Raw genomic sequence first — 13,304 nt, forward strand, 5'->3', positions numbered from 1 at the left:
GCGGTTATCGTGTCACCTGAAGCTGCGTACACAATCCAACGGCGCCGTATTGTTGCGTTTTCATTGGTCCCAATCGCGCTGCTTCGACCGCAAAACTGTACGGTGTGTTCTTCTTTGGCAACTTTCCTCCCCTCCCCCTTCTCCTACTCCCCTTGCCAGCAAGTGGAGATGGAGGCGTCGTCGAACATGATGAGTCCCAACGTGGACTTGTACGTCCTCGAGTACTTGGTGAACATGCGCTGGCTGCTTCGGTATGCCATTCACGAGCTTGACCCCACTGTAGAGCAACACTACCCAAACTTCATTGAGCAAGTCACCCAGTTGGAGGCTGTGCTGTCCCGCACCACCGTGGGGCGCAGCTGCACCCTCGCTGATCTACCTTTTGGCATTGTGCGTCTCGCACGGGAAGGCGTGTTGTATTTACTGGTGTCGGATCATCTCCTAGGTGGATGCCCACCGACTATGCACGCGTTCCTACAGCGGGCTGCCGAAGCAGTATCGAACGGTGCAGCGCGTGCATCTCCTCAACGAGCGCCAGCAAACACGGATCTCAACGTGAGTTTCCCAAGCGACAATGACGACGGCGACGGCAGGGAAAAAGGCACTTCAAGAATGACCATAGAACTTGACGCGCAGCCGCTTGCTGCCATTGACCCTGCCGGTGAGGACATGCTGGTGCTGGCCAAAGTGAAAGTTCAGGGAAAGGAAACGCAGGCGATGCTGCTGCTGTTGCGCTGGCTTTTCAGTGAGGGTGTGCTCTCAGAAGAAGAGCTTTCAGCAACGGTGGAGATGGGCCATATGAGCAACGGAGGCCTCAGCTGTCACACGAGCCGGGTAGCTCCTGCCGTGATGGAGTACGGGCGCTTTTGCCGGCATCAGCAACTCGCGCATCGCCTGGCAGAGGTGGTACCATTTTTCTTTGGCGCACACCTCTTAGTGTCGCGCTCGCTGCTTCTGCAATATTGTGCAACATTGCTCACCACGGATGCGGTGATGCGCCATGTTACACATCTGCGTTCGGTTGCTTCATCCGCTTCCTCATGTCGCTCCGCACTTCCGCCACCGTCAAGCGTTGAGGGTGCCCTTCTCGAGTGGTTCCAGGCGATTGTCGACTCCATCAACGGAGGCGAAGATGGAGCGGTAGTTCTAGCGCGCCTGGAGGACTGCTCGCCTCTCCGTGCCTTCATTCAACACGGGCCGTTCTGCGAGGATGTGATGGACCCGGCAGATCGTGATTTCTTTCGACTTGTGCAGAGTGGCGAATCCGTGTGTGTAGTGCTTCTCTTCTACTGCCCAGACGCCGTTCCACTCGCTGGGCTTTCGACTGCGCTGCGCGCCATGGAAGGCGGCATTCAGGGGAGCCTTGACACCGGCCCTGGGCTGGAGCTGCTGCACCGACATCTGTCTGTGCACTATTGGAACGCCATCGTAACGGCGGCTCGGCAGCTGGGCGTGGGGACGCTTCTGACGCCTGAAGAGATTGTCACCTACGGTCGCACAGCCCTTCCGCTGCATCTGTTTTGTTTCATCCAGCAGCTCTTTGCCGTGCTCGCCACCAATGCAGAGGAAGATGTGCGCGTGAGTGCTGACACGGCGTGGTGGGAGCAGATGAAAAGTAAAGATGGTTTTACGGTGATGATGAAGGCTTCTGGAACAGACAGCAGCCCGAATCCTCATGATGGGAGTGACTCGGCAGCGACGAGGTGCAAAACCTCTACCTCGGGCGCACAACAGGTGCTTCGTAGGTCAATGCAGGACAGTTTTTCGCCCTTCGCGTTCGCGACAAGAGACGCCTGCGAGGATGCCACCGACATCGGCCAAGATTGCATGGCGCTTGGTCATGGCGAGCGGGTGCAGGAAAAGCGCGGCGTTGCGCTACTCTCTTCGACTGCACGCGTGGGTGCGAGCCTTGACACGGGTGAGTTTCACTCGATTAAAACCGGCGTTGGTGTGCCTGTTAGTGGGAAGGGTAACACCGACGAGGACACAACACAGTTTTCCATCGAATGTGCTCGCACCCAGCGCGAGGATGAAATTGTTTCGAGGAGGGCATGTGAGGAAACCCTCGAGACGACTACGTCAGTCTTGCGGCCGATGGTGAAGCGTCGCGATCGCACGCAGACGCACCCGAGCGCTACCTCTTCTCGGAGCGCGACCACGACGGCGTCGTTAGACATGCTCACCAAGGTATCTGATTTGAGTCGCCACCGTGGACAGGGAAGGACAGATTCCCGAGCTAGTGTATTCGGGGCGCACGTGATTGACACATATACTCGAGCCGCGGAGGAGGAGGAGGAGGATGCACCCCATGGGGATGCCGCAGTTGCAGATGTCCTCGCTCTGCCGGCAGGTTGTGAGCTAAGTGATGCCCTGCCGACGTCTGCAGACACACTGCTCCACACGAGAGCGGTCGATACTGGGCTCAACAAGAATGCGGCTGGCACCTACACGGAACTCGCCACGGCGCCTACACTATGGTTTGACAAGCCCGGTGTCAAGGCCCCACAGACTCCAAAGCCCCTTTCAAGCAAGCAAGATGAAACAGAGTTGTCGGTGCAGAGCGCTGGTGATGGCTACAGCGACAACAGTAATGCCCCTGTGGTGATGCGGGTTAGAGGGGTTTCTGAAGGTATGTCATCCACTAGTGTGCGCGCGGTCGAGCTGTCTATGACTTCCTCGCTGACAGGCAGCACTGACTTTGCTCCTCAAGCGCCTCCACCGACTGTCAAGGAGGCACGCGTGGCAGCAAAAGAAATTGATGGCACTGACGACCTCTCAGGCTTGATGCAAACAGCAATCTCCTCGACTGACTCGCAGTGTGCATCAGGTATGTCGCCGACATCGCACTTGCGCACTGCGGCAATAGGCACCGCAGAGCCCTGTGCTGTGCTTGATGACGCAATGACTCGCCCTCTGTTAGGAAGCTTCATCACGGCCAGCACTGTCACCTCAGCTATGCGGTCAGTTGCGACTCACAACCACGATGCCGAAGACTGGGACGAGGGTTCAGACAGCGATAAGGCTATCTCGAGGCGGGCCAGCGATGCAACATCTGCGAGACCCTCCCCTTTGAAGGGATCGTCACCGACTATCAGGGGCAAGACTGCTGTCGCCGCAAAACTCCCTAGTGCAGGTGCCACACTGGCGGTATGCAGTCGCATTCCTCGTCGAGGGTCAGCAGCGACCCCGCCAAAAAGAACTACGAGCCTCATTTCCTGCGAGAACGATTCAAGCAGTCCACATTCTTGTATGCGCCCTAGTGCAACGGACATAGCAGCCCAAGACGAGGACAAGACGCTCCTCCGTGAGGAGGCAGAGACCCTTACACGCGCGACGCGAACAGGGAAACGATGTTCCCCACCGGCAGAGAAAGCGGAGCAGGTTGGATGGCAACCAAAAGGCCCCCAGAAGGGCATTGCAGTAGGCAGCGACCACGCAAGGGTGATGTGTGACTTGCCGATGCCGCCGGTCCACGAAGAAACACCTACGCGGGAAGACGGTGATGCGTTGCCGCACAGGATTTTCTCCCCTTCACCGGTCTTCCCAGGGTCGGGGGCTCACAGAGATCATCGACACGTGGGAGAGAACCCGGTAGAGAGTTACACTTCGAATCGAACGCTGAGTGAAGGAACCAACTCCTTCGAGGAGACGCCTCTGACACGGGTGCAAACATGTAGTGCCTCTGAGGTCTACGGCTCAGAGTACACATCGCTGCAGGAAGACATGGCTGCCTCCGATGTGGATCTTCTCCGACGTCGCCACCGCACCGCGGTGGAGGAGAGCTGGTACTCGAGTGTATCGTGGTCGTACCACCGCACCTTGCGCAGCGCTGCGGATTCCGTAGCTAGCGCTATGCCATTAACGCAGAATACTGCGCAAGTACGAGAGCTGCTGGATCGCTTGACAGGGATCAGCCTGGCAGATATGGTGGGCAAGGACAAGCAAGAGTTATACAGTGTCCTGGCGCAGCAGCAAGCTGTGGTCAATGAACTCAAGGCGGCGCTCCACAGCACGCGGACTCGCGTTGGTAGGCGAGGGCTATTCTGTACTGCGAGTCACCGACCAACACTGCAGCGTAGGCGCATGGTGCAACTGCAGTTGCCGCTGGAAGAAACACATGATCGAAGGGTGAAGACGCACGTCCAGGCCGGAAGAGATATTCTGCTCAAAGCACGTAAGACGTCTGGCGATGGCGCAGATGTGGGGGCCAGCGTAATGTCTGCCGCAACGGCCGAGTCGGGCATTTCTGTCGCGAACACGTCGCAGAGCGACTTCGCTGGGCAGCTAGCCGAGACGGACGTCTCGTCGCAGATGAGCGAGTGTCATTTTTATCCGACCTCCGTGAGGCCACCAGTGTCCTCGTAAGCGGCATCAGTGGCCCATTAAATAAGGAGAGAAAAGGTGGTCAAGAACTGATAGACACGTGCGACACGATGGGTCTGAGGTTGCTTCACAGAGAAGAAAAGGCCAACAGGTCCACTAAACTGGAATCGGGTGACCGTGCTGGCTTAGCGCTTCCAGGTGCGAAGTTGCCCTATCCAGCCTACGTCAAAGTACTGAGGGAATCACACAAGGAACGGCCTGTGTGTGTAAAGGTAACGTATAGTGTGTAGCCCACTGACGAGAATGCGCACGTGCTTTTTTTATTCTCTCCTGCTGCTTTTTTATTATGCGTGAAGTGCATCTCTGTGCCCCTCTCTCTCTAGTGGCTGCAGAGCGATCTACAGGAGGTGCTCGCACAACAAGAGACAAAGAATGAAATGGTGTTGCTTCCAGTACCTGCTTCTTGGTAGGCGAAGCGGGAGTAATGTACTCGAGTATTCCTCGACATCCAGTAGCTTACACAGCCGCTGTTGTATATTTCTCCCATTGTCTATTCTTTCGCCTCACATCCTTCCTATGCTTTCTCCCCCTCCCTTTCGCCCCTCATTCCCCTCTGTCACAGTACCGGGGCAAAACCTCGGATCAGCAAAAGAACCTCTACTGCAACTTTCGCTCGTTTGCTTCTCACTCGTCTACGCCCTTCTCCTCCCTCATGAGGGAGGACAGTCAACGTGCACAAGTTGCCATCAACGGCTTCATTGGCTCCATTCTTATTGTGGTGGGCTCCATCGTCTATGTCCTCTGGTCCGTACTGCCAGATGAGGTGCTTCACCGGATGCACATGACCTACTACCCGGATCGCTACTGGGCTGTCGCGGTTCCCGCCATTCTCGTGATGTTTCTCGTCCACTACTTCACCACGTCTTGGCTACTGGTGCTTGTCACAACGCACCCGTTGACCGATGGCCGGTGCATCACAGATGAGGACAGCAAGCCGGACACAGAGATCGAGGTCGGCGCACTGGCAGACTCTGGCAGCAGCTTGCCGCCATGGGTAGATATTCCAGTGTCGGTGGCAAGCCACCTCTTGTTCGAGCCGTGGAATAAGAAGGTGTAATATATATCCGCAGCTGGAGGACAGATGAAAATGATGGGTAGAGAAAGGGGAAGGATCGAAAGGTCCGTCTACAGCGTATTCATGTGCGGATGGGAGTATCTGAGTGGACATCACTGCCTGTACAGTTTACCCTTGCCCACGCTTTCATGTTGTTGTGTATGTGCTCTGCCGAGTGATGGACTTCCGCCGTCGTCGATCTCTGATTCGTGCTCCAATTTGGACTGCAGCGACGGCTACTCACGCCACATTCGAGTGCGCAGCGGCCTGTGACGGGCATGTTTTCTGCCTTGACGGTGACCACTCGACAAGAAACAGACAGACAACAGAAAAGGAATCGCCGTCGCAAGAGGGCAATTCGCAATGCGGTGTGGTTCCTCCTTTTTTTGGAGCGCCTTCCTGGTCGTTATGCACACACGGAGCAATGGTCATATGAAGCTGTTGTCATGTTTGCAAGCTTCCCTCGCGCTAGAGAGTGCCCGCCGCGCTGCCCCCCCCCCCCCCGACACAACTCTAGAAGGGGTGAGAGGGGAGAGAGTGTAGTTAACAAGTCGTCCATCGCAGAAGGGATTCTTCGCTGTTGGTGTGAGTTCCCCATTCCCCCCATGTGTACCGCTGCACCCCCGCACTTGATCTGATAGGATGTCCACTTACACTGTTCCGCCACTAATCGAACATCGCACGCACACACACACACACACACACATGCACACGCACACATACCCCCCAAAACGGATTATCGCATTCGAGAAACGTACGCTCACCCCCACCCTTTAGTTGAACCGCAGTCATGTCGCTTCGGCAGTCATGTCTGCGCCTTCAACCGACAGCGCTGGTGGTTTCTACCCTTTGCCGACTGCTGCGGCACTGTGAGCGGCACCCGGAGCGCTTTGAACTGGCGGAAATGTACAAGTTTGGTATCCTTCTAAAGGATCCCAACGACGTGCTGGACTTGAGCTCGAACACAGAACTCTTGAAAAACTTGGCGAACCGCTATGCGCAGATCCGCGAGGCTGCCTCGCCTTTTCAAAAATCATTGTTGGATGCGGTACTGCCACGCTCGCAGGCTGAGGCGGAAGACGGGAGTGGTGCAGCAGGGACTGGAGCCCCGGACGCGGAGCTGACAGCGGGCTCGCCTAGTGTGTTGGACGCTGCCACGCCGGTGACAGCGAATGAGTACTTCAAGGCCATCATGGATTTGGTGAAGGATGCGGAGGCGGAGCACTACCGCACCTTTTCTCGCGAAGCGCGTGCTTCAGAGCGCAAAGCGCCTTTCAGTGATGACACTAGCGCAGCGGGTCTCGGTGAAGTGCTTGGAAGCAGTCGCACCAAAGCGTTGGAGGCGCACCTCACCTCCCTTGAGCCCAACCTTCGTAAAATCTCGCCAGCAGAGACGTGTAACCTCATCAAAGCACTGGCGAAGCTCAACTACACCAATTACGACCGCGCCATGCTGCTGACACGGCGCGGATGTGAAATCTCTGGACAACTGAAGCGCCGCGAGCTCTGCCAGCTCTTCTTCAACCTGCATAAGCTGCACACGCGCGACTCCTTAGTCGCCATCGTGAACCACCTACTCGACCATATGACGAAACTGACAGCCGACGACGTGTTTTTGCTCTGTCAAGCGCTTGAGCGGCAGGAGAACACGTCGTCGGCATCGCAGCGCCTCTTGGCACCGCTAATAGTGCAAGCTATCAGGAAGCTGCCCGAAGCCCCCTCGCCAGGTTACCATCGCGCGCTGCTGGTGTCTATGGCGCGCTACAATGTGGTGCAGCCTACTGCCGTGCAAGTCGTGCTCCGGGATTGGATGGAACACTGGAAGGCGAGGACCTCAGAGCGGGATTTGCTGAAAGTGTTCGAAGCCGCCGCGTCGCTGATGTCGGCCTCAAAGTTGGAGGGCTTGGAGCAGCTGGTTGAGCGTCTCACAGAGCTGGCGCCCACGATGGAAATTGGCAATATGGACCGTGCTATGGACCTTCTCTCACTGATGCCAATAGACATGAGTACCACATGCATGATGTTGATGCTGCAAAGGCTCGTTGACGAGGCAGGTCGCCTGAGCGTGGGCCAGGTCGTGTTCATCTTGCAGCTGCTCTCCACCTACCCATCAGCCAAAGGGCACACGGCGGTGGTGTCCATGGCCTACGCGGCATCAGTCCGTGCCCCTTCTATGGACACCGAGTCACTTGAGAGCGTCGTCATATCGCTCGCGATGCTGCAGCTCTACACGGATGATTTCTTCACCATTGCACACGTGTTGCAGACACAAAAGGGTGGCATGCGCAGCTTTGCGGCGGCGCAGGAGTTGCTCCGGCATTGCACACCGGAGATGGCCGCCACCAAGCGCGGTCTCGGGTTACTAGCGAACGTCATCTGCACTTTGGCTCCGATGCTGAACGATGAAGAGCTCACCTCGTGCCGCCATGCACTGGTGGGCTTGGGGGTGCAAGACCGCGACGTCTTGCAGAGCATCTTTACGAAGGCGAAGCAGCTTCACCGCATCCAGCCCACTGGCCACTCGCGCAAGAAGCGGCGCGGCAACTATGATCCTATGGAAGGCCTGCTCTGAGCGAAGAGGGAGCTAGGTGGGTGGGGGAGCAAATGGAATAATAAGAGCGGGCAGAATGAAAAGGACAAGTTGGGAAACGAGAGGAAAACGACAGCATTGTGTGTATGTGCGTCTGCTTTGTACCCTCTCTCCGTGAGATTGTCATGCTGTTCATTGTGGCATGCATTTTTTTTTTTTTGGGGGGGGGGGGCGGGCTTCAGTGCTCACCCTCACCCCGGCCACCTTCCTCTTTGTCTCCACAACACACACAAAAGAAATGCTACACGCCCTGCGCAGAAACGTCTACAGCAGGATCGCACGTAAAAGTGCTCCAGGGAACTACCTGTGGTGACAACTCGAGTCAGCCGAGTGTAGAGAGCGAGAGCTTCTGAGAACCAAGTGGCGGGAGCGCGCCAAGGTAACTTCGCAGACGCTTTGACGTTAGGGCAGCACTCCGCGGTACCGAAGAGGTAGGATAGCGTAATACTTGGAGCTGATCGCAGCCTGCAATGCTTTGCCTTCTCCTCGTTCTTCACTCCAACGACCTATGACGTGAGTGCGACAAAGAATACGACTCAGCAACAGAGGCATCTTTGCTGCACGAATGGCTCCTATCTTTTCTCCCTTTCTGTTGCCTTCCGCGTTCGCACCTTTCGAGGCGTCAACGCGGTCACACAAGACGAGAGGACCATACAAGCACGCTCGCCATCGGCGGTACTCGAGGAGTCGGCAGGTGAGGTTTGATCGCCGTATGTCACACACTGTCTCCCTCAAACGCGTGCACTAGACAGAGGGCGTAACTGTAAAGAAACTTGTCTCTTTCGGCTGCCGTGACTGGGGTGGAGTAAGGTAACATGAACCGTGCAGCTCCCGGGGCAGCTGCAGGCGTGGCGGTGGTGGACCTCTTCTCCTCTGCGCTCTCGACGGGACACCGCCCCGCATCGCTGGACTATATTTTCCAGCGTATTCGTCTCAATCTTGTTCCATTTAACGCCCAGGACATCTATCAGATTTGCACTGTGGTGTACAACAATGACACGCTGGGCATGTTGAGCGACGCGGAGCTGATGCGCGGGATCGCTGGCGCGTTTCAGCGGTCAGACCAACGTGTGCTCAACCCGTTTCAGACCAGCCTTGTCATGGACACGTTGAGGCGTGCTGGGATCAACGCGTCGCCAAAGGAGGTGATGGTGCCAGAAGAAGAGGCGATTTCGCCTGAGACGCTGCTGAACGTCCTGCGCGCCATGAACGTGCACAGCGGCACACGCGATGAGCGCAAGATTGATGAGGTGCTGAGGAAAATACCCGCTTTACTCGACGACTTTAGTCCTACCCAGCTATCTCTGGCGCTGTGTGAGCTGGCGAAGCTGCGCTGCTCCAATGCCGCTTCCATGAATCAGATGGCGAAGCGGCTCTTTGAGAACACAGAGGACCTTAGCGTCATGGAGGTCTCGCTGACGACCAACGCGCTCGCAAAGACTCGGGGGATGCCATATGCAACAGTGCGGCGCGCTTTTGCGGTGGCGGAGCAGCGGTTGAGTGACTTTCAGCCGGACGACTACGTCACCGTTCTCTTGGCGCTGCAAACCGCAGGGAAGCAGTACAGCCGTACATTTGTGAAGCTGGTTGAGGCCGCACTCGGCAAGGTAGAAAACCTAGACGCAATAACCTTGACGGAGTTCCTGGTCACCTTCACCTCTCTGGACTATGGAAAGCGCGAGCACATTGAGATTTTCGCGGACGCCCTCGTGGACGTTGCGAGTGATCTCGATCAGCGACATCTGGTGCAGTCGCTTGTCGCACTTCAGCGACTCAATCTTCTGCACGACCAGCTCTTCAGCGCGTTCGCTTCGTGCTTGATGCGCTATGCCCAAACGCTGGAGCCACGCTTCATCTCACCTGTAATGGACATTTGCAGCCGAGTGTCCCATAGCACGGATAACCTGATGCAGGTGCTGCTAGGTCGTGCACTCGAGTGTGCGCGCATGCTGCATCCGAACGACCTTGCCGATATACTGGATACTGTCGCGCTGTATCCTGGTGCACGCGGACACGCGTTCGTAGAGGTCTTTGGGCGCCAGGCACGACTTCGGCTGGAGGTGTTCAACCCTGTCTCTCTGGCCCGCGCAACAAGGGGGCTGGCCCATCTTGGCTACAGAGATGTGGACTACTACGCACAGGCCGCCGATACCGGGTTTCGCTTCGGGTTCAAGGACTGGACGTTCCTGGAGCCCATCCTCATGGGCTTGTGCTTCAATAAAGAGGTGCCGGTGCGCACGGTGAAGGTGCTCGCCTCCTTTGTCACGCCGATGGCCAAGTCCATGTCACTACCGGAGGTGGAGCGTGCGAATCGGTACCTCGCACAGCTCAAGTGTGAAGAGGATCATGTCTACCGTGCCTTGGCGAACCGTGTTATGCACTTCGTAAAGGAGATTACCCCTGATATGCCACAAGAGCTACAGACGCTGGTGCAGCGAGGGGCAGTGAACCGGCTCACTGAAGCTTGACGTTGTGTTTCTGCGCATGTGTTGAGGGGAAAGCGTTGCTCGTGGTCACAGAGGAAGTTCAGAAGAACAGGTGTTCGTGGTTTGTGGTGTGCGCTGTGCTTTGTTGCTGTTCGGATTGCCCACGTCTTTCTTGCAGAAGACCCGAGGCGCGCTCTTACAGTGGAGGCAGATGAGAATCACACGGTGGCACAAACGGGACCAGTCAGCCTCTGCAAAGCAAGCACGGTAGGATGAAACAGCAGCTTACGCGTATTCTGGGGTACTTCTCCTCACACCTCCGTACACAGTCGGGTCTGGTTTCCCCGCCAGCTTTGTGAAATGGACTCCCTCTTCACGCTGGGCCACAGACACGACACAGGCCGACTGTGCCTCGGTGACTTTAGGTCAGCGGCAAGGTTCATCCCACACTATACGCTTCTCTCAACAGCATCACTTTCTGCTGAAACCATGTACTCGTTCTCCTTCTCATACCAGCTCTGTTCTCCCGCCACACACCCCGCTTCTCCGCGTGCGCGCGCTCTCTCTGTTGCGGTGTTGATACCTTTTACTGTCATACATTGGCGGAGCATCTCCGGGAGAAGAGCGTCGGCATTACTACGCCCATTCACACACGTCAAGGAACACGGTGAGTCCCAGCAGCTCTCGCGCACCGAGGAGTTTCCCTGTTGCTATACGCACCTCCGAACCGCTGCCGTCACTATCACCACCGCGCTCACTTTCTTCTGCTTCTGTGTGCGCACACACACCCACACACGCGCTCGCTCGGTCTGTCTGTCTGTCTATTGGGACTACTCGGCTAGCGGTTCTTGTTGTCCTACATGGAAGGTCGTCTTATTACGCTGCCACGTGATGGCAACCACAAGACATCCATCTTCCTCAGTGGCACTGCCCAGCGCTGCATTCTCGTCGTCGGCTCCCAAGCAGAGGGACTGTTCGCTACTCCATATACACAGCAGTTGGCGGACGGCTTGAGGGAGGAGTGGGCTGTTGCCCAGGTGGTGTTGGGCAGTAGCCATGTCGGCAGATGTGCCCCCGGCCTGGAGGCCGACGCAGACGATGTGGATGCCGCGCTGGCGGTTCTGGTGAAAGACTACAATATGACTGAGATTGTCCTCTACGCCAGTGGGACTGGTGTGCAGGTTGCACTGGAGGTATTGGCATCGACTCTTCGGGCGGGAGTGGTCACACGCGTTGTCCTGCACGGAGGCATCGTGTCGCCGCAACAAAGTGCACTCTTCTCTGTAAAGGCGACCAAACAACGTGTCGAGGTGGCACACGCACTCATCGCAGAGAGGCGCGGCGACGACGCTGCGGCGATGGCACAGGTGTATGACATGACGATAACGCCTGCGCGCCTTCACCGGAATGCTACCTTGACGGTTCAGGAGGCCGTATGGCAGCCAGTTTTGGGAGAATGTGAGTCCACTTGTAAGCAAACGCTGCGCGGGGTGACAGTGCCAACGCTGTTTCTACTATCAACGGAGTCGTCCTACACGACTACTGCGCAGGGTGCCCTGTCAACGGTGCTGCGCGCAGTGAGGGATGCAACTGGCCTGCCCACCGAGGATGTTCAGGTTACGCTGCTCCCCACCACCATCGACGAGCATCGACGCTTTCTCAAGGGCAACAGTGAACTGGCCGTCCAGACAGTCAGTGACTTTCTACAACAGGCTGATGCGCGCCATGAACAACGCAAAGCAGCCGCGGCGATCATGGCCATCGAGGCAGAGCGAAACAAACGAATCGCGCATGTTAAGGCTCTCTGCGCATGAAAAGTACAGAACGCCTCTCCAGCGTGGAGTGAGAAGGAGAGCACGGCCCAGAAAAGACAAAGGCCTCTCTTCCCTCTAGACCTCGCCGGTAAGTCTGCGGATGCAAACGCCGTATGGCAACTTTGGCATCTCTGCCCCTCTCTTCATCTCCGTCTTCTGCGTGTACCAACAGGCTAAGACGTGCATACGCGTTGCTACGTACAGCCGGGACCGTATGTGGCATCCAAGCGAGTCATTGAGAAGTCGAGGGAGGTGCAGTAAGGGACGTAAAAGACCTGAGCAGATCTACGCCAATCAGCACCAAGGTGCGCGTGTGCGAAACATGCGGAATCTCGTATACCCGACCGGGTGAGGTGATGTGGCAGAGACGCTGGAGGGGTGACGAGAACACCGCTGATTGCCCCACCGAGTCCGCCGGTGTCCTGCTGTGAAGAGGCCGCACCCCACATTATGGGGTGCGGCGGCTTGCAGCGACGGGTGGGGGGGGGAGGGGTTACAGGGCCTAGAGGCAGGGTGCTGGGTCTGAGAGGCCCCTGGCCCGAGGCTGGGCCACTTCCTCGTGGAGCTCGTTCGGCGTGCGCCTGGACTGCCCTCGTGCTACTCGCCCGGCCGCCATCGCAGCAGGACCCTGAGTCGCTGCCTGCTAGGATCAAGGCGTGTGGGGCCAGGCAAGTCTGCGTGGCGCCGATCGCGCCGCGCAGGTAGGGCGAGGAGGCGACGAGGAAGGACAAGGAAAACCCGCTGGTGTGTGCCCCCGACACGACGGCGGGACGTCTCGCCCTAGACGAGGAGGCTTGAGCCGTGGTGTAGCAGAGGCGTGGGTGGGCGGTGGTCGTGTGCGCCTGTGTGTTGGCTTGTTCGTGCGGGACTTGGCACGGTGAGCGCGCCCGAGCATAAAGTCACTTCATACGCCTGTTGTGCAATTATTCTTACCGACGTTGGTGTATGGAATTTTCTCTTTCTTGCCCACCCTGCTCCTTTCTTTCAGTTGAGCTGCCTCTCTACTGACTGCTCCTCCGCTGCTTTGTGGGGTCTCT

At 57.2% G+C, this 13,304-nt stretch overlaps 5 protein-coding genes across 5 annotated transcripts; all 5 read left to right on the top strand.

Annotated features, from left to right (window-relative positions):
* Positions 1–168: 168 nt before the first annotated feature.
* Positions 169–4,365, top strand: LBRM_35_4990 (conserved hypothetical protein; the record flags this gene model as incomplete). The annotated part of the gene is made up of 1 exon (XM_001569066.2): positions 169–4,365. The coding sequence occupies one exon, from the start codon at positions 169–171 to the stop codon at positions 4,363–4,365; it is 4,197 nt and encodes a 1,398-aa protein (XP_001569116.2).
* Positions 4,366–4,807: 442 nt separating this feature from the next.
* On the top strand, positions 4,808–5,440 carry LBRM_35_5000 (conserved hypothetical protein; the record flags this gene model as incomplete). Its single annotated transcript, XM_001569067.1, has 1 exon — positions 4,808–5,440. One exon carries the CDS (start codon positions 4,808–4,810, stop codon positions 5,438–5,440), a length of 633 nt encoding a protein of 210 aa, XP_001569117.1.
* Positions 5,441–6,227: 787 nt separating this feature from the next.
* LBRM_35_5010 (conserved hypothetical protein) lies at positions 6,228–8,009 on the top strand (the record flags this gene model as incomplete). The annotated part of the gene is made up of 1 exon (XM_001569068.1): positions 6,228–8,009. The coding sequence occupies one exon, from the start codon at positions 6,228–6,230 to the stop codon at positions 8,007–8,009; it is 1,782 nt and encodes a 593-aa protein (XP_001569118.1).
* Positions 8,010–8,842: 833 nt separating this feature from the next.
* Positions 8,843–10,495, top strand: LBRM_35_5020 (conserved hypothetical protein; the record flags this gene model as incomplete). The annotated part of the gene is made up of 1 exon (XM_001569069.1): positions 8,843–10,495. The coding sequence occupies one exon, from the start codon at positions 8,843–8,845 to the stop codon at positions 10,493–10,495; it is 1,653 nt and encodes a 550-aa protein (XP_001569119.1).
* An 818-nt stretch (positions 10,496–11,313) lies between these two features.
* Positions 11,314–12,267, top strand: LBRM_35_5030 (conserved hypothetical protein; the record flags this gene model as incomplete). Its single annotated transcript, XM_001569070.2, has 1 exon — positions 11,314–12,267. One exon carries the CDS (start codon positions 11,314–11,316, stop codon positions 12,265–12,267), a length of 954 nt encoding a protein of 317 aa, XP_001569120.2.
* Positions 12,268–13,304: the final 1,037 nt, after the last annotated feature.

This window comes from Leishmania braziliensis, chromosome 36, assembly GCF_000002845.2.
Source record: "Leishmania braziliensis MHOM/BR/75/M2904 complete genome, chromosome 36".
NCBI classification, from domain to species: domain Eukaryota; phylum Euglenozoa; class Kinetoplastea; order Trypanosomatida; family Trypanosomatidae; genus Leishmania; species Leishmania braziliensis.